Source organism: Mastomys coucha, unplaced genomic scaffold (genome assembly GCF_008632895.1).
Source record: "Mastomys coucha isolate ucsf_1 unplaced genomic scaffold, UCSF_Mcou_1 pScaffold5, whole genome shotgun sequence".
NCBI classification, from domain to species: Eukaryota; Metazoa; Chordata; class Mammalia; order Rodentia; family Muridae; genus Mastomys; species Mastomys coucha.
The window spans coordinates 71747988-71769112 of NW_022196911.1; the positions used below are offsets into that span (position 1 = coordinate 71747988).

The following is a 21125-nucleotide window of genomic DNA, read 5'->3' on the forward strand; positions in this document are numbered from 1 at the left end:
TGTATGTGTGTGTGTGTGTGTGTGTGTGTGTGTGTGCATGTGTCCTCAGAGGCCAGATGAGGACCCTGGATTCCATGCAGCTATAGTTCCAGGCAGCTGTGAACTGCCTGCCTAGTGTGGGTGCTGAGAACCCAGCTTCAGTTCTCTGGAAGTGTAGCCAGTGCTCTTACCCACTGAATCCAACAAAAGTTTATTGTTAGGTTTGTTTGCTTGTTTGTTTGAAGCAGTGCTGAGAATGGAATCCAGGGCCCTGAACACACTAGGTGAACACTCTGCCACCTCTATTTTTCATTTCTGTACATGCATGTGGGCCTATCCACGTATATGAGTGTGTGTGTGTGTGTGTATGTGTGTGTGTGTGTGTGTGTGTGTGTATGTGTGTGTGTGTGTGTGTGTATGGGTGTGCACACATGCATGCACCTACAGGGACCAGAATCTCCTAGAGCTGGGGTTCAGGTGGCTGTGAGCACCTAATGAGAGTGCTGGGAGCTGAGCTCAGGTCATTGGCAAGAGCAGGAGTTCCTGATGTTGTGTTGAGCCATCTTTCCAGTCCAGGTCCTTGTTTTTAGGACATACACAGTCTTAGACATGGTGCATAGACACATGGGTGTGTGTGGAAGAAAGGTGGGGAGGCCAATGTGATACAGAAGCTGGGGAAAGGGCAAAGACTTCTGTAGGCTTTCTTATAACTGTTCTGTAAGTATGAATTAATTTAAAACTAGGCTGTAGGTGTGACATAGCTAAAAAGGGGGTAGGAATGGTAGCAAGTTACTTTAAGGAACTCAGGAGAGTAAGCAGAAATTGAGTCACAACAACTTCCTGACAAGGAAAGCCACGGGATAGAATGAAGATGGTGCTGATGTAGAAATCCCCCGACAAGTCAGCCAGGGAAATCGCTACCAGCTCCAGGGCAGAAGGTGCAACACAGAAATGGGGAAATCCATGTATGTATGTAGGGACAGCTTAGCCCAACTTGTCACACAGGTGGTTTGGGGGGACTTGCTTCTTACCTCCTTCCTATACACTGGCTTGTGGGCCTTCTGCTGCTTGGCTATTTGTTGGGACAGGTACTGCCAGAATGTTCCCTGGGCACAGAACACTCAGATGAGAGCATAGACCCATATGAAGTCTACAACGCTGATGAGGTGACCTTCCCACACAGGCATCCTGAGCAAGGGCAGAGGGAGGGCAGAGCAGGCCAAGGAGCCACTTGTCGAGGTGTATCACTTACATCACAAAGCCTATGAGATGGGCTGATGAACCTTGATGCAGACAGGACAAGAAAGCCTGGAAGGGGTTAAGTGGCATGCTGGAGGCTCCAGGCCCTCCTGGCATGCAGTCCCCTCCTCTGTCTGCTGTGCTGGTGAGAGGTCTGGACACCTCCCTCGCAGATGTCCAAGTCAGTGGAACTACTAGAGCAGTGACGCACACATCAGTCTAATCTGAGCTCTTTCTTAGCTGCAGGGTTCTCTGCAAAGAGAAAAGTGGCTTCCTAAAGTCCCCTGAAATCATACTCAAAATTATTATGTGTATATAACTATTTTATTTTGCTAGAGGTCTATGGTTTGCTGTTTATTTTTTTTAGCTATTTATGATACTGGGGATTAAGCCTTATACGTATTAGGCAAGTACTCCATCACTGAGCTATATCCACAACTCTTTTTACATTGTATTTTTGTGGCAAGGTCTGGAACTTGCAATCACCCCACTCCCCACTCCTCTAGAAGCTGGGATTATAGGCACATACCTCCAGGAGTCTTGAAAGGACCTATGCCTTGTCAAAGGTTAATAACCATTACAGGCATCAGGTCCGACTGCTCTGCCAGGAGAGGAGCTGGAGTTCTTCAACTCTTTTCTGCTTCAAGCCCCTGTGCTCCTGTGCGACTGCAGCTTCTGCAGCTCCCCCCCACCCCTTCCAGGAGGCCTGCTGCTCCCTCAGAGCTTAGAAACATCCTACGTGAAGGAAATGGCAGCCCAGTGCTAGTGCTGCATGTTTCATAGGCCAAGAGGGCCTGGGGAAGGAGGCCTGGCTCTTTGCCCAAAGCATTGTGAGCAACCATCAGCCTTTGATGAATCAAGTCCATGCAAAAAGTGGACAACAAAATTGTGAAAGAAAAAAGTGACTCTTTAGATCAGGAAGGTATAGGCCAAGTAGCTCTCAGGTCTTTTTGAAGTAAGAATTATGAGGCTAGGGGTTGATGGCTGGGGAGATGGTGCCACTGATAAAGTGCTTGCCACATAAGCATGAGGACCTGAGTTGGATCCATATAATCTACATTAAAAAAATCCAGGTGTGGAGATGTACACTTATAATCTCAGCATAGGAGAGACGAGAAGAGGATCCTTGGGGCGCACTGCCAAGCCAGAGTAGTCTATTCATTAGGTCCCAGGTCAGTGTGAGAGACCGTTCCTCAAAAAACTGAGGTGACATCTACTAAGAAATGACACCAAGAGTCAGGTGTGTGTGCACACACAGGAGGGTGGGGTAGGTGTTAGGCTGCTTTCAAAGAACAAAGTGGCATTGGTAACTAGTGCCTTCTGTGAGCCTTCTGGATACATGCCACGAGTAGGGGGCAAGCTCAGCCTTCTCAAAGCAACTGTGCTTTTCTTGGTGTGTGCTGACTTTTGTTAACATGGCAGGTGCTTCACAAGGTTTATATTCGGCATAGAAGAGAAGGTAAGAGTTTTTGACTACTGCCTACAAGATCAAGTGGGTGGAGGACATGGCGCGCCCCTAAGACATTCTTCTATTCTTATTGCTCATCCAGAACAGAAGCAATGGAAAGGAAAAATGAAAAGAAAGATGAAGGAGAATAAAGACATAAGGGGCCTAATGCTTCCCAGAGAAGGCTTCTTCACAGCTAGTCAGTTTCCTATGCGCGCTCTCCTGTGGGAGCTGCAGTCTGTTTTCCTAAATGGGTCCTTGGAGGCCTTTGTAACCTGGGCCAGTGTGTCCTCAAAGCCTGCCCTGCTCCATTAACCCAACTTTTCCAAACTCCATTGTCCAGTGACTTCAATAGTGGCCCTGGCCACTATTAAAGACTATTAAAGCCACCCTTCTTCATGAATAGACTCCTGTCAACAAGGGACCCTATACCATCAAGTGGACCCTAGACCACCTCTTACTGTAAGAAAAAGGCTGCAGAGGCCTGGTCTGTGAGAATGTGTGGAGCCTGGGGGTCTGTGAAAGAGTATGTGGCACAGGTGACTCCAATACTGTAACTGATACAAATGGGGAAGAAGAGAGAACTTCCCTATAGTAGAATTCCAATTAGAAGGTGGAGAAGAAAGGATGGAAACTAATGGCCAGCATTAGGCAGTGAGAACTGCTGCAGGCAAGAATCATCAAGCCCTGATAAAACGAGCCAGCAGTGTCAAGACATAGCATGCTCCCACTCACTATCTCAAAGTGTTCCTTGCAAGACACTGAATATCAAGAAAAAGCCCTGTAACTTGACAGTGGAAAAGGCTGGCAGGCTTCACCTTAGCAGGCAGAGCTGACGCCAGCACCGCCTGACACACTGAGAAGGCATGTCTATGGTTTTTTTTGATTGTTTGTTTGTTTATTTGTTTTTAGAGACAGGGTTTCTCTGTATAGCCCTGGCTGTCCTGGAACTCACTCTGTGGACCAGACTGGCTTAGAATTCAGAAATCCGCCTGCCTCTGCCTCCCAAGTGCTGGGATTAAAGGCATGCGCCACCACTGCCCAGCTTTGGTTTTCTTACCAAAAGTATAAACCTGGATTTTGTTGTTTGGGGGCACAGTTTCACATGCACAGCTCAGGCTGGCTCCAAACTTGAAATTGCCCCACCTCCACTTCCTAAGCAATGGGTTATAGTGTGTGCTATCATGGCAGCTCCTAACTTGGGTTTTAGAAAGACAATATATCCAAAGACCACCCTCCAGGTTTCACACAATATCAGTTGCAGGAACAGTCATACACAGCAAAGTGTAAGTTCTATGCACTTCACAGCACAGAAAACCCTTCTTTCAGAGGGCATGCAAGTTGCCAGAGATTACATCCCCAAGTCTGGTGCTCTTGTGATGAGCAACTTACTGGCAAACACATCTCCCAGTGTTGTAAGCAGACACATAAATTGAGCACATTTTGCTGTAATTCTATCTATTTGCAATGCCTGCACAGTGTCTGTCTCTATCTGTTAGCATATTCATTCTTGACAGAACTCTGCTTTATTGATTGGACTTTTTAAGAAATGCCAAAGGCCTTTCATACTTGTTACCTTGAGCGCCACCACTAGGGAACAAGAAGAAGTGTTCTCCATGCCTTACTTGCTACAGTCTCCTCCTTCCTTGGAGAGGATTCCCATAATGGTAACGGTAATGGAGGAGGCTGGTGCCAACGACACAAATACATTTCTGTGGTGGAAAGGTATGGCAAATCTTCCATCTCACTTGGAAAAGCTTTCTCCTTGGGGTGGGCGCTGGGTCCCTTTTGGGGAGTCGAGAGTCTGGGAGGGTGGTCTTTGGGTGTTCTCAGGAGCCAATGGTTATTTCTGGTTGGGGAGCCAGCTTGGGGTAGGGAATTTCCCCTTGACCTTCACTCTCTAACTACATAAACATTTATCTGTATCTCTCTGTTCTGGTCTGGGGGCAGGAGGACTCTGCCAAAGACCAATGGACTTCCTTTACTGCACTTCACAAGGTTCTAAGATGTGGAGAGTTCACTTGGATTGCAGTAGCCCACTGGTTGTTCATATATTTAAATAAAAAAAGAAAGACAATACATGAGTCCATGTGTGCGTAGTTCCAGCTACTCAGAAAGCTGAGGTAGGAGGATCACTTGAGCTGAGAGCAGTTTCAAAAGAGGGGGTCTGGCTGTGGGGTGGAGGGTAGGAGAGGCCCAGCATTAGGCAAATGGAAACTGATGGCATTTCACAAAGCATCTGAAACATATGGTCAGCCCTCTAAGAATGCCAAGGTCAGAAAGACTAAGGAAAAGTGAGGGAATAGTTCGGATTAAAGGAGGCTACAGAGATCCCAGAGCGAAGTGCATGATTGTGAAGTCCTAGACCAGAAGCAGGATCAACCCTACTTTGGATTTGACAGGTATGCTTACATTAAGGCCTTCACAACCTGGGGGAAAGCTAGTGGGAAAATTTTGTGCTATTTTCAAGCTTTTATGAAAGTAAAAATTACTTCTCAATGAAAAGCCAAATTATAATTGAAAGTATAGACTTCAGGGAGTGGGCTTCCTTAGGATGTCTGGGTGCCTGACACTTTGTGTGTTGGGGGGGGGGGTCATGTGGTTGGGGCTCAAGAGCTTAGCACCCACACAGGGGTAGGGGTGGGTGGTGTTCTGATCCACATGGACCCTAATATAGTCAAACTCAAGCAGCATAGATTGATGAGGAAAAGATGCCAGTGTGGTGGTACACGCCTGTCTCAGCACCTGGGAGGCAGAGGCAGGCAGATCTCTATGAATTTAAGGTCAGCCAAGGCTATATATCCTGTCTCAAACAAACAAACAAATTATGGGCAAAATAAAAGGTTATATGCAGAAGATACAATGGTATTCTTAATGACTCTGGGAGGAGTTGTCCTTGTGTAGGAACCAAAATGATCAGAGGCTAGAAACACAGGCAGAATGCTTGTCACTTACTTGTCCTGGGATTCAATGTACACGTAGAGATGAGGTTCAAAACATTTGGAGACAATGCCATGAAACGGATTGTCTGGGGCTTTGGGCTTCTTTGGCTGGAAAGAGAGGAAGGAGAATATGCATGAATATGAACCATATGTTTGAGCCACCTCTGCAAGATTTTGACAACTTCAAAGGAAACACTGAAGCTCTTATCTCACAAATAAAAACAGTGGACACTGCGTCACTCCAGGATTATTGATCCAGTGAGCCAATAATTGTCAGTATTTTGGACTTGGTGTGTATGCTAGAAGATTTACTGCTACTCTGTTATTATGTGCATCTTTGATTTGGAAGCTCATCCTCAGTGGATGCTTTAAAAGTTTAAATCTGGGCTGGACTTAACACTGGTGTTATTACTATTATTATGCATCTTAATGCTAAGCATCTTCTGTCTTTCTCTCACTACGCTCCCTCATGGGGTCTCCCTCATGGGCCACTGCACAGGCTAGGAAATGAGGCTGAGCGCCCACCAGCAATCCCACAGACACACCGGCAGAGTTGCTCCTTCCTGTAATGGTCCCAGACTTTGGACTTTGATTAACAAATAATGTAAGAAAGAGAGGAGGGGGAGGCCAACAGAGGGATTTCCACCTTGTTTTCTACTTTCTGGCTTCACCACTTATAATCCTTCAGCATAAGGGTATCCTGTCTAAGAAAGCATGGTAGGGAGACTGTCTTGTCTCACCCCCACACTGATACTTAAAAACTGCTAGGAAACAGGTTACTTGGCAGAAACCATTTAAAAATTGTATTTTCTTCCTAATTCCTTTCTAAAAATAAAAATCTCTCTGTTACTTTCTACTTCTTAAGAAACTGTTAATCTGTCTACTGTTATCAGCAAAAAAGACTCTAAACCAAAGGTCCTGAGAGTCAAACTGAATATAAGCCATGCCTGTAACATACTTGCTGACTAGAACTGCCTGCTTACAGACTTCTCTTCTCCTTGTAGCTCTGGAGATCAAACCCAAGGTCTTGTACACTAGTAAGCACTCTAGCACACTCCATTAATCAGCTTAGTGAGGAACGACTACTGCATAAAAGCTGGAACTGAGCAGAGTGGTGTCTTCCTGCTACCTCAGTATTCCAAAACAGGAGGAGTTGAAGTCTGAGGCCAGCCTGGGCTACATAACAACATACTGTCTCAAAACAAAAACAAAAAACCAAAACAAAACAAAAAACAAACAAAAAAGGGCTAAAGATGTTGCTCCACATACACTCTCTCTCTCCCCTATCCCCGTGCATAATGTATGCTACACTAACTTCAGAGATAAGCATACATCTGTAAATTAATACTGCCATCAAAGCTGTAAGTACACCCTCTTCCTCTCACCTCCATTATGATTATGAATATGATGATGTTAACTGATAAGAATATTTTATAGGAGTCTACTCCCTTAAGCTGCTTCTGTCTTAATGTACACTAAAAAAAGCTAGGTGTGGCGGCACATATCCGTATTTGAGCTATATGGGAGACAGAGGCAGGAAGATAGCTTGAGAACAACCCTGGCAATATGGTAAGACCCTGTCTCAAAAAACAAAGTACTGGGCCAGTGAACAGGTTCAGCACTTACCACAAGAATGCCAACTTGAGTTGGATACCAGGACCCACAGGGTAGAAGAGAACAACTCCCAGAAGTTGTCCTCTGACCTGCATACAAGGATCAAGGTATGTGGTCCCTTCCCTCCACTCTAAGTAAACAAAATGTAATACAAAATTTTAAGATAGCAATAACTGCCAAAAACTGTAAAAGCTGCCACCCAGTGACCAACAGAAATCTACTTTCTTAGCCTCTGGTTATTTACAAATCACTTTAGTCAGTTAAAAAACACTTTAGCTGGGCATCACGGCTCATGTCTTTAATCCCAGGTGGATCTCTGTGAGTTCAAGGCCAGCCTGGTCTAGAGAGCAAGCTTCAGGACAGACAGGGCTACATAAAGAGATCCTATCTCAAAAATAAAAAACAAAAACAAAAATGTTTAAAAACTAGTATTTTCAATAAAAATTAAATGTTGTTGGGTGTGATGGCTCATGCCTTTAATTCCAGCATATGGTAGGCAGATGTAGGAAAATCTCTGAGTTCTGGGCTAGCCAAGGCTACAGAAAAGGGAGTGGTGAGGGGGGGAGTCAACTTTAAATACACCTTAAAATTTTGTTTCTCTTTCACCTCCAGTAGGTTTCATGTTTTTAAACTTTAGGCAAGATTTCTTAGAAACTCTGGTTCTGCTTTTGTTTTTAAGACAAAGAGCCTCATTCTGTATCCCAGGAAATCCTTCTGCTTCTACCTCCTAAGTACTGAAATACCAGGGATATCCCACTATACCTGCTCAAAACTCTGGTCCCTCTTAGTGATAAATATCCACCAGATCTTGTGTATCTTACCATCTGGAAACTCACACCAATGCTGGGCCCTGGAGAGGACTTTGAGAGAGTCTCTGGAAAAGCTCAGGGCTTTACCCAGCCCACAGCTGCTCACCTCAGAGCACAGGCTCCAGGAGCTGGTCTCCAGATGACCATCATGATAGCTGTGGGGGGTGATTCTCTTGTGTGTGTGTGACACTGTGTGGTGTTCATGCGTGGTGGGAGGAGCAGAGGTCTTCTTGTTCTCTATCTTATTTTCTCTCTGAGAGAGCCACCTCTCACACAGCAGAAGTTTGTCATTTCGGCTAAGAGGTAGCTAGCGTGGGTCTGGATCCACCTGTCTGTGTTCCCCCAGTGCTGAGGTTACAGATGTGCACCACCACATCACTTTTATATGTGTGCTGGGGATCTGAACTCAGGTCTTTATGTTCCTCCAACAAGAATTTTAGCTGCCATCTCCCCAGACCCTATCCTATCTGTTTTTTCATTTTACTCTTCTGGATAAGATTTGTTAATAATATAGAAAATAAATATAAAAATGTGATTGAATCTGTCTTTGTAGAACAGATAGCCTAACTTTAGACTGGGGAAACAGGGCTAGTCTAGACAGGTATCTTTTCAGTAATTAAATATAATCATTAGTGTTATTTTTTTCATGTGTGTTGGGGGGGGGTATAGGTTCATGTAAGTGTGCTGCACAAGTCAGGAGAGGGGTGGAGGTGACTCAGCTCATGAGTCATTCTTGGGTGCTTGCACCTTCTGGCCTGGAGTTCTGGCAGGCAGGCTAGGCTAGCTGGCCAGTGGATGCTAGGCATCTGTCTGTTTCAGCCTCCTCTCCTATGACTGGGATTAGAGGTGCCTCCCATTACACCAAGTACTTTACACGGATTCTGGAGATCCAAAGTCAAGGCCTCACACTTTACAAAGATGAGTGCTTTACTAACTACGACATCTCATAACCTGTAATATTCATCTTCTGTTTTGTTTTGCCTTTATTTTGTGTGTGTGTGTGCAGGTCCGAGGACAACTTTGTGCAGTCAGTTTTCTCCTTTCATTTGTAACAGGCCCCCAGACCTCAGTGCAACTGACTCTATAGTAGAAGTACCACTCAGGCTGTAAAACTCAGCACATAGACAGCACCATCTGCCAAAAGTAAAACAAAGGCTTATTCCATCAAAGTCCACAGTTATGGGAAAGTCTCTAAATGTATTAACCTTGCTTTTGGCTTTTGTACGTCTGCTTTTGGCTAACTGCTCTTGTTAGCTGGTGTGTCGACCCAGGATATGTGTGTGTGTGTGTGTTTGCTTAAAAGCTCACCCTGAGAAAGGCTTAGGCTACACTGGGATCCTGTATAGTTACCAGCTGGCTAATAAAGACTTATCTAGCTGATCCCCAGAAACACATCTTTACATGGGTCCTGGTGGTTGAGCTCAATTTGCCAGGCTGTACAGAAGCACCTTCACCTGCCTCAGCCTTCCAAGAGGAAGGGGCACAGGTTTATGTTGCTTTGCCTGGCAAAATACAGTTTAATTAACATGCGGTTCCAAAGACTGGATCTTGCATATGAAGATATTAACCTGTCATTTTGATTATAGTTTCCTAACTGTGTACAAAACAACATATGGTTTTAAAAGCATGTCTAACAAGTCTAAAGGCTCTTTGGTGAATATTAAATACAGATCTGTACTTGGGAGAAAATGGCTTTATGATGCTCTAACAAAGTCACCTAGACTGATGGTCATGGGTCTTTTGCGTGGTGAGATTCCACAGAATATACAGAAGCTGCATTACCAGATAGGCAGGTGTCCCAAGTCCACCTTAGGTGACTGATGTACCTCTGCCTTGTCTGTTATTGGTCCTGTCACCACAGTACCTAGTTCCTGCTGATGTATTCTTATGAGCTGAAGCATGATGTGGGTAACAAGAGGCGCTGCCCAGGTTTCTTTCTCTTTCTGTCTCTGTACGTGGCTGCCCCGGCCCACAGCTGCTCTATGAATGTGCTCATGTTTAGTGAGTAGGTGCTGGAATGTCAGCTCACACTGGTGTCTCCCTTTGCACCAGGCAGCTCCCTGAAGAGCTGATCCTCAGCTTAAAGAATACACTAAGTCATTTAGCAGTAGCACTCAGGCTGGACTGCTGAGTGTGTGAATTCTGTCCAAGCGCTGCAGATGTTTAAGCTATTTCCTCCCAGAGTTTGATGGAATAATAAAAGGTTACTGTTGTCACAGTAAGGAGGTCTGCAGCTGGTCCCATTTCCTTTTATTACTATCCAATGTAAACAGATTAAATCTAACTGCTTGGATCACCAGAAGGGTACATTTTTAAACCAGAAATTCCTGATTTCTTCTCTCTCCTCCTGTGCCCTCAGTCCCTTTTCAAATGTTCTTTTATTACTGGGAATATCTTGGCAACTAAGCATGCAGGTCTACTCATGAAGTAAACACTACTTTTTCAAGTTCACACTCCTTTCTCAGCAGCTAGGCACAGATTGCAGCAGGGATCAGGACCTGGCCTTGACCTTGGGGGCCAACTGCCTACTGGCTTCAGCAAGGAGACGGCTCAAGTAACCTAGGACAATAGACAGGGGCCCTCTGCTAATGCTGTGGAGTTTCTTCCTTGCACCCCAAGAGTTCCTGTTCTTCTGGTACACAAAACTCCAGAAGCCAACTGGCTGCTGGGAAGGTGGTCTGAGACTCCATCTAGCAAGCTAGAGGTGTGAGTAACATATGGGGGGCATTAGTCACTGTGAGAGTGTTACTACTAATAAAGAACAGCCTTGAATGACAGGGACATTGTTTAGATCAGGATTTTTTTTTTATTAGCTTTTAAAAAAAATACACACACACATGTAAAACTTAGTTTTAGGTGTAAAACAAGCTTGGCCTGGAGGTCTACACACAAAGTAACTGAGAATGGAGCTGCTCTGGCTGCAGGGACCTTGGTCCCTTTCTCTCCCAACTCCCCAAGGGCCATCAAAGAATACAGCATGAAGGTTATGATATGACAGCATGGAGGCTAAGAGAACCTAAAACCTATCTAAGGTCAGTAGCTGTGAGCAGCTATGAGCAGCAGAAACAGACCCTGAATTCTCATTACTGCAGAGTCCTGCCTTCCCCTGCCTGATTGTCCAGGAGCAGTGATCACTGTCCTACTGTCCTTAGAACCTGCAGGTCTTAACAATAGTCACTTCAAGCTTTCAAGAAGAGGAAAAAGTTTCAAGATAAAACCAAAGTCATATTTTAATACTGCAAAATGGTGCAAAGGTAATGAAGGGACTCTGCTGACTCACTGTAATAACAGTCAGATGTAACCAGCTAACACAGAGCACCTGAGTGCTCAAACTGCTGGCTCTAACTAAACAAGACAAAGGCAGCTTATTAGCTTGGGGAGGCAGGAAGGCCCCATACAAAGCATGACCGCACAAGGCATGTTTCTACTAAGCAGGTGGCCCAGAGGAATTTAACAACAACAACAACAAAAAATTGAAGCCCCTTCAATCTAAGCCTTGCTCCCACTCTGAGAACTGGGAATTCTTCTAGGAATTCTGCACTAGGGTCAGACGCAATATCCCCTTGTCTGTGCTACTTAATAATACCACAGCTTTAAACCAGCTACAGCTAGCCCCACTTTTCTGGGTCAGACTCACAGCAACCCTTCAGTTCTTCCCATTTACTTTTGCCTATAAACTCCACTTCTACGGCCTTTACTTTTTAATAAGACATGAAATGTGTATGGGGGTTGGAGGTGCTAGGAAAGGAATTCAAGTTTCCATCTGTTAGACCTGCTTGCTGGCCCCACCCCTCCACTTCCAAACTCATAACCCCGTGTGAGCGAGCTGGTTAGCCTCTCTGAGCTGTACTTTCATCACTGTAAACCAGAGGGAGGCACAATGAAAGTGAAATGAAAGAAAGTGTGTAAAGATTTTGAAATTATAAACTGCCTTAAATATGAGGTATCTATGTTATTACAATTATTTAATCAATGAAACAGACACATTTAACGGCTTCTAGGAATGCTGCTGTCTGGCTCCTGTCAGAATTCACCCAACCTTGCCACTTGGAATGCAGAGCTAGCACAGTGTGTGGCTGTATTTCCTCAAGCTGGTCTCCCAGCCGCCTCCCTTTGGCTGGTGTCTGGAGAGAAACAATGCCACCAAATAACCCTCTAGCAGCCAAGTGTAGAGAATGAAAGAGAAGGAGCTCTAATCCAGAAAGATTTCTAATAAGAAACGGCTGACTTACTGCTCTAACATCTCTTGTCATAAAATAGCAATGAGACAAAAACACCGTTCTGCAGGAAGAAGGGACAGGAAAGTTTGAGCTGGACAGAAGGTGCTGAAGGAAATTAAAAGTGCTGGTGTGCTCCAAAAAGAGACTCCAAAGGCGCTGCTGGTCACCCTGACGTTTCCAAGGCCTCCCCAGTTGGCTTGCTGTATGTGGAGGGCTCTCCCAGCCGTGGATGGCAAGGCTAACCTCAGAGTATCTTGCATCATCACAGCACTGGAAGAGAGGAAGGGAACTGCAGCACAAGGCAGAGCTATAACTGGGCAGCCCTGTCGTACAGGCTGAAGCAGTGTGTAGTGCTGAGTGGAGGCTCTTCTGGAGCAGATGAGGGCAGGAAAACTGCTCTTTGTTATCTTATCGTGCCCTCAGCCAGGCCTTCTGTGAATCCCACCTTGTCATGATCTCTGAGTGTCATCTTGGCCAAAGACCATATGTGAAGTGAACCAGTCCACTTTAAGAAAAGAGCATGAGTTACACACGACATACAATACAAACGGACTTACTTGCTCTAACTCTCCTTTCTCCAGAGCCAGCTCCTCCATCTCTGGTGTTGTCTCATCTTCCAGGAAGGGATTGGTAGATGGCAGTGGGGACTCCAGCTTTTTCTATTAAGAAATGAGAAAGGTGTTATTTTTGAGAATGAGCCTTTCGGGCAACTCATTTTATCCAAGTTTTTCTAACATCTGGATCACTGGATCTGTCCTCGTAACAAGGCTGGAGGCAAAGGGACCACATTCTCACCCACGTGGCTGCATAGTCCTCTTTCACTTTCTAGAGCCTATGCTATCTACCCTACTCCGACTCTTCTTTATTTTATTTTTATTTTTTAAAGGCAAGGTCTCTCTATATAGCCCTGGCTGTCTTAGAACTCACCATGAGGACCAGGTGTCCTTATTCCAATTCTGATCTGGCTAAAACTCTCACTCATCCTTTAGTCTTCATTTGAGAGGTTCCTTCTGGGAAGCCTTCCTCATCTGCCAAGTGTGGGTTACATGTCTTTGCCACGTGTGTATCCTTCAATGGTGTTTATAAAGCTGGGTAAAGATGCCTGTGCCTGTAACCCTTATGTTACAGGGTATAGACTGGTGTGTTACAGGTGCTTGCTGGCTGGTCTAACTGAGAAACAGTGAGTGGCTCTTTCTCAAGGGAATAGGCTTAGTTAGAAAGAGATCCAACATCCTTCTCTGGCCGCCACATGTACACACATACCTGCACACTCACATACATGCACATTCCAACACACACACAATCAGAAACATCTTCTATGCTTAAGTGCTAGGAGTTTCAGCAAACCCAAATGATACGCACAAAGGCTGGTTGGTGCTGCGGTGAGATGATGTAGCAAAGGATGGATCCTGGAGACAAGAGGCTAAGTCAAAAAGGAGTTTCCAAATGTATATGTGACATTTTAGCATCTACCAGTAATATAAACTGAAGTGAATCCTAAAACCAGGAGAAGGCCACAGTTGGACAATAGTGTAAATGCTGCCAAGTGCCAGGGTCTCATCCAAAGGTGTATTACAAACAAAAACCAAATGTGAACTGTTGTGGTAAATGCTTAATCCCAAATGGGGGTTTCTACCCCACCTCTGATCATTCAGCTCTCAGATAAAAGGCACACAACTTTATATTTATAATAAACCTTAATTAGAAGTAGAACTAGGTATCTGCCCTGGAAGCTATTAATTTTTACCTCCCTATCAAGACTTGCCATGTTCCATGTGGGCAGTTCATACTCGACCGGCCAGCCTATACAGCCAGTTCTTACAATCCTTTACCCCCATGGTGTCTTTCTCCTCTCCATCTTCTCTCCCAGAAACCAAAACCCCTAAGGTATCTGCTATGAGTTTTAAGATAATTCTGTTTATATACATTTAAGCTACTAAATTATTATCCAAAGCACTTGGGTGCTATTTTGTAGTCAGAAAATAGCTTCTATATATGAAGAAAGCCTTGTGATGACTATATCAGCTTAAGGTAATCATTATTAAGACAATGGCTTTTGCAGAAAACTGGCAAGAAACAGTGCATTCAAACAATCAGGCAAACATTTAAGATCTGTATCCTCTGCATGCTAGCTTCTTGACCTGCTGTAAATCATTTATATGTGTGTGTATACATATACATATATATGAATGAGAGGGGAGGGCATTTAGAAACCTATGCTCTTAAGCTTTGTCTTTTTAAAAGTTGCTAGTATTTGGCCAGGCCTAGAGACACATGCCTATAATTATAACACTCTAAAACACAGTTCTCAACCTGTTAGGTGTGTTCTAGTCAAAATCTAGAGTCTGTGCTATCCAGTGAGTTCCAGGACAGCCTGGAACTGGGTAAGAGTCTGTCTAAAAACAACAAACAAGCAAGTGAACAACATTGCTGACATTTTAAGAGGGGGTGGGAATACTCATATTTTAAGAGAAGGGGATAGTGAAAAAGAGAATTTACTAGACCTAAACTTTAACAATTAAATTAGTTAGGTTAGATATGTTGATGGGTACCTGAAGTCCCAGTTTTTTTGAAAAGTGAGGCAGGAGAATCTCTTAAGTGAAAGAGTTTGAAACCAGACAGGGCAATACAAAACATCATTTCAACAAGACAAGACAAGACAAGACAAGACACAACCCAGATAGAGATATAGCTCAGTGGTAGAGTTCTTGCCTAGACACAGCTACATGGTGAGTTCAAGGCAAGCTTGGGCTGCCTGAGAGTCTGCATCAAAAAATTAAACACATAAAACAAGTGAACAATTAAATTAGTTGGGCCCTTAAATTTACTGAATTGTAGGTTTGGGGGTCATACTCCTGAGCAGAGTTGCTATGACTCTGAATCTCCTGGTGCCTTGTAGGTGTGGAAAGCCAGCCCCTTTGCTAAAACTAAAGCCCTGCTCTAAACTATTCCATGAAAGAAATGGGATCTGAACTTTTATAGTAAATGTTCTTTATCTACGGCTAAGTCCTTTAAAGTCGGTCAAACAGCTTGACCTTTATATAGCTGAACTTCACTTTTAAAGAACAATGTGTTATTTATCGGATAAATGAAGAAACAAACAAACAAAACTAGAGTCAAGGAAACAGACTGAGAGTGTTCCTGGAGTCTATGCCCCACTGGGGAAAGTGTCAAATGAAAGGATAAAAAGGAGCCGGGCGGTGGTGGTGCATAGCCGGGCGGTGGTGGTGCATGCCTTTAATCCCAGCACTTGGGAGGCAGAGGCAGGCGGATTTCTGAGTTCGAGGCCAGCCTGGTCTACAGAGTTAGTTCCAGGACAGCCAGGGCTACACAGAGAAACCCTGTCTCAAAAAAAAAAAAAAAAAAAAAAAAAAAAAAAAAAAAAAAACGAAAGGATAAAAAGGAAAGACAACATGAGAGGCAGCACTGAACATGCAGAGCATCGTGAAACAGGGCCCCCAGACCAGAAGTCATGGTGAGTTCCCTTCTTCCATCCACACACCGATGAAGTCATGGAGGGAATCATGGACGAGAAATCCCTAGCACATTCTTAGGGCACACACATTCCAAGTGTGCACTGTGTTTCTTCCTTCATCTACTCACAGATGGGTATCCTGGGTACCTGGGAAAGCATGGGGTAAGACAGACTTGCTCTGCCCTCAGCCTGCTGAAACTGGGGCTTTAGTCAACCACAGAAGCATGTCGTAAGGAATCTGAAGAAAAAGTCATTGTTATGAAGACATGCGGTAGATGGGCAGAGCCTCTGGCGACAGAATAGAGAGCTGCTCCTGAGCTACATGAGGGTGAGAAGCAATGGACATTAGTTATGTGTCTGCCCTGTCCAGACTCCCTGCACTGCATAGGCAATGCAGAAGGAATAGACAAGGAAGAGAGGCCCTGTGAGAGGGGATTGAAGACTGGGACAGGGAGGAGCAGGAAATGTAAATAAGGGGAAGGCACTAACAACAGCAGTATTGGGGAATCTGCAGGAAGAACCACAGAGGTGTGCAGTACAAGGCAAGAGGACCCAGTCTAGTACCTTTTGTAGGCATGATAAGATTTTCCACTCATCACAAGAAAGTGGCACCTAGGGCTTTTTACAAGTAACAGATACTAATTTGGATTTAAAAACAAAACAAAACAAAACTAGGTCTCACTATGTTGCCCAGGCTAGCTTTGATCTCCTGCACTCAAGTGATTTCCCTTAGCCTCTCAACTATCTAGGACTAAGATAAATTCTTTGTCTAATATAACTTCTAAAAATGTCTGACAGCAAGATGTCTCAACAGATGAAGGCTCCTGACATGAAGCCACACAAGGGAAGGAGAGAACCAAGTCCTCCAAGTTGTCCTGACCTCCACATGTGTGTAGCAAGCAAGCAAGCAAGCACACATGCACACTCACACACACATACAAAAGTAAATGAATGGATGAATTTAATTTTAAAAATTATAAATAAAATCCTTCCACTGCTTTTGGGAGAAGACTACAACAGGAGCAGGAGATGGCATGGGGATGCTGCAGTGCTGCAGAGAGAACTGAGGAGGATCTGACTGAGCTGAAGGCATGAACTCTGGAGGGAGTTTAGACAGGGATCGGGGAGGTAGGGTGCAAGGGGACCAGTGAAGGGAAAGAAAGAGCTGAGAATCACACGCTTTGGCTGAGGCTGCTGGGAGACTGATGGGGACGCTCACTCAGATAAAGACCCTGTACAGTGGGGGGTGGGGAAGGGCACTGGCTCTGGATCTGACATAACTGGTTCAAGTCTAGGCTCTACTACTAGATCTGCCTAGCTTCTCAAGCCTCAGCTCTGTTCTCAAATGAAAAACAAGCAGCCAGACACATGATCTGATAGACAGGGAGAGGCTTATGAGCTGTGGCTTCCACTAATACTAATAGGGATGATGACTTGAGCAAGGCCTTCTGAGACAGTGTCTTAGTAGCCTTCCTGCCTCTGCCTTCTTAGTACTAGAATCACAGGTATGCATGAGTGTGTACTTAGTGAAGCAGCACACTGAAAAGAAAGAAGTAAGGACACAGGACCGAAAAGTCTTATGAAACCATTTCTTTTGAGCAACATGTAGAGAGTCTGTCGTATTGACAGACTGGGATCTCTCTAGGAAACAGAAGCAGTAGTTACAGGTGTGAATGGCACACCAAATGCTTCTTCCTTCCCTAGCCCCACTACTGTGCACTCACCACACCGCTGAAAACTGCTCTTGTACCAAGCCCAAGACATGGGTCAGAGGGTCATGCCGCTGCTCAGATTAATGTGGCATGGGGAAAACAAGTCTTTACCAACAGCAACCACTGGCACAGTGCAGCCCTCTGGGCAACAGCCCTGCTGCCAACCATCCTGGTCACACTTCTTCCTGCTCGGCAGCTGTTGTAGACCAGGGAGAATTGCTAGTTTGGATTTGGATTTTAAGTAATTTGAATGACACATTCTATAAACTCTGTGCTGCTAGATGAAATGAAGCATTTGCCAAGAAGGGAAGAGTTTCCAATTTTAAGAGAATCTGCTCTTTTGGCGATGATGACAGTAGATCTCAAGTCCAAGAGGGAAGATAAAGTTCTTCATATAGCAACTTAATTCCCACTGATTGACTCACATGGGATTCCCAACACCTTCCAAACAGAAGGGGCCACACACAGGCCAGCCAAGCTGTCTCATTTACTATGAGAAGAGTCTGGCTTCAGTCAGGTACATTTCCACATCTGGGCCTGCATATACAAGTCCTCTTTGGAGGCCCTGGCTGGACATGTTACATTATCAAAGAAGGAGTGCTGAAATTTAAGGCCATTTCCCCCCTTTCCCTGAAGGAGAAAGCTTTCAGTTCTGAGATGAAAGCCCCGTGCTCTCTGCGCCTCTCATTCTGTAAACACTGTACTAGCTCAGTTCCTGACTTGTACTTTCCTAGGCAGCCTGCGGCCTTAGCTGACAATCACGAGTGTGGGGTGGGGGCTGAGCACACCTGGTGTTTACTACCCTCCCCACGCTTGCTGCCACACGCTCATATCTCACATTGGATGGTATTACAGGTTTCTTTCCCCTACTAACCCATAAGCATCTGTCCGATTCAACTTCCCTTCCTCTAAGCCTCAGTACAGAGCACACTTAAAGAGGATTTTCTTGTTCGACTAGTACTTACTCACAAATGTTTCTACATAAAGGTTTTTGCTTTTTGTACAGAAAATAGAAAATGTGTATACTGTATGTGTGTCCATAAGGGAGTCTCAAAAATAGACTAGAAAGCTCCAGCTAAGGAGAAAAAGAACTTACTTTAAAAATATTTTGTTCTTGGGCCGGGCGGTGGTGGCGCACGTCTTTAATCCCAGCACTTGGGAGGCAGAGGCAGGCGGATTTTTAAGTTCGAGGCTAGCCTGGTCTACAGAATGAGTTCCAGGACAGCCAGGGCTACACAGAGAAACCCTGTCTCAAAAAAAAAACCAAAAAAAAAAAAAAAAAAAATTGTTCTCTATCCATGTTTAACATGTAGGTAACAGCCAGGTGTAAAGTTGCATGCATGTAATTAATCCCAGCACTTGGGAGACAGAGACAGGAAGATCAGGTGTTCAAGGTCAGCCTCTGCTACATAGTGAGTTTGAAAAAGATTTTATGTATGCACAGAAGAGAAATCAACAGATCATAAGTCTGAGGCAAAGTTGGGAAAGCCTAGGTATTGGCCATGGTCTTCTCTGAAATGGCTAAAACAGCAGACTCTTTAGACAACCTGCAGTCAGTGACACAATATGTAAAAGCAACCAAAGTCCTCAATTCTGATGGGAAAATGGATCCCTTCTTTTCTGTTTCTTCACTTATGCCTATCATTTCCAAATTTTATATCTTGACTAAGTATTTATTACCTTCTCCTTAGAAGTAGGCACAACCAGGACTGGAGAGATGGCTCAGTGGTTAAGAGCACTGATTGCTCTTCCAGAGGTCCTGAGTTAAAATCCCAGCAACCACATGGTGGCTCACAACCATCTGTAATGGGATCTGATGCCCTACTCTGGTGTGTCTGAAGACAGCTACAATGTACTCATATAAATAAAATAAATCTTTGGAAAGCAGATTGGAAAAGCAACACAAAGTTCTTTGACTATCCTTTAGGATACTCTCTTTGTTGGGAATTTACTGTTGTGAACAGGTATCATGCCCAAGGCAACTCTTATGAGGACAACATTTAATTGGGGCTGCCTTACAGGTTCTGAGGTTCAGTCCATTATCATCAAGGTGGGAGCATGGCAGAAGGAGGAGCTGAGAATTCTACATCTTCATCTGAAAGCCACTAGGAGAAGACTAGCTTCCAGGTGGCTAGGATGAGAGTCTGAAAGCCACACACCTACTCCAACAAGGCCATCCCTCCCTGGGCCAAGCATATACAAACCATCACAGATGCTACTCAAATGTTAGAATATATCCCTTTAGCATCAAGAAATCATTTATAGGGGTTAGAGCAGCAGGGGTCACCTAAGACCACCATCAGAAAACACAGGTATTTACATCACTATTCATAACAGTAGCAGAACTTCAGTTATGAAGTAGCAACACAAACAATGTTATGGTTGGGAGTTTTCCACATGAGGAACTGTATTTAAAGTCCCGGTGTTAGAAAGGTTGAGGAGGTTAGGAAGCTATGGAACGTGAGGGCTGCAGTGGTGATGACTTAGTGGAGAAGACCTCTTGTTGCCCTTGTAGAGAACCAAGGTTCGACTTCAGCCACACTTGTGGTTCATAGTCATCCTTAACCCAGTTCCTGGGGAATCTGATAATTTCTTCTGATCTTGAGCACCAGGCATGAGTACATGTGTACATGCACACACACGCCTGCATGAGCACTTGCACATACACACACACACACACACACACACACACACACACACACACACACTCTTAAGAAAAAAAACTTAAAAAGAAACCACTTATATTTTCAAACTCTGATGAGAGATCCTCAGGTATAACAAAGTTACTCCCTTGTTCACAACAGATCCATGGGAAAGCCTAAACTCCCCTTCTCTCCTGATGGCATCCCTAAGAAGCAGGAGGATCCTGAGTTCTAGGCCTGCCTAGGCTGTAGGACCCTGTATCCAAAACCTAAAACAAGACAAAACAGAAAATTGTTTCTGTAACTTTATATCTTTATAATGTTATTTTTTATGCTAGGCAAGTATACATTACACTAAAATGACCTCTAAACTAAATGACAAATCTATTTTGAAGGACAACCTATGTATGCCCTAGCCAAAGGAAATGATATAGGAGGATTCTTATTTTTTAAAAAGACAAAGAAAAGGAAAATTCAAATTCAGAGAAGCAGTTAACCCCAATCTACTCTGCTTTCAGCAGAAGGCTGGATAGAATTTGCTCACCTTCAATCTAATCATCAAGTCACTAAAAATGCATGTGGATACAGTTAAGTCACATACAAACATTTGCTTTTAATTTCAAGGCATGTGAGCCTTAGACTTTCTTAAATCCTCCTGCAGGGTCAGAAGTTGAGGCAAGAGGCAAACACACGGGCTGCTCACTCCTGCAGGAAGAGCTGAAGGAAAGGATGGGGATAGAATTTGGAAGCCCTAGTACAAAGTAAGACCATCCTTAAAGCTTTTCCAGTTAAAAATGTATCATGCATCAGAGTCACCAACGGCTTAAAGAGAGGCTGGGGAGTGTGTGTGTGTGTGTGTTGTGGGGCGGGGTTGTTTTGGTTTTGCTTGTTTGCAGTACTAGGGTTAGAACCTAGAGAGGGCCTTATGCATGCAAGGCAAGCCTCTATCACTGAGCTAGTCCTAGGCCCGACACACACACTTCTTTCAGTGGTTTTCCTGCTAACTGGTCCATTTAGTGACTTGCAGTTTCTTTAAGGACAATGGT

At 44.4% G+C, this 21125-nt stretch overlaps 1 protein-coding gene across 1 annotated transcript in view; it reads right to left on the bottom strand.

Annotated features, from left to right (window-relative positions):
* The window catches only part of Vps53 (VPS53 subunit of GARP complex), a 135372-nt gene that overhangs the window by 45633 nt on the left and 68614 nt on the right, over nucleotides 1–21125 (bottom strand). Inside the window, exons 12-13 of the mRNA XM_031354443.1 lie at nucleotides 12808–12909; nucleotides 5621–5715 (exon numbers count right to left, since the gene is read on the bottom strand). Of these exons, the coding sequence (XP_031210303.1) occupies nucleotides 5621–5715; nucleotides 12808–12909 (197 nt within the window). The remainder of the gene's footprint in view (nucleotides 1–5620; nucleotides 5716–12807; nucleotides 12910–21125) is intronic.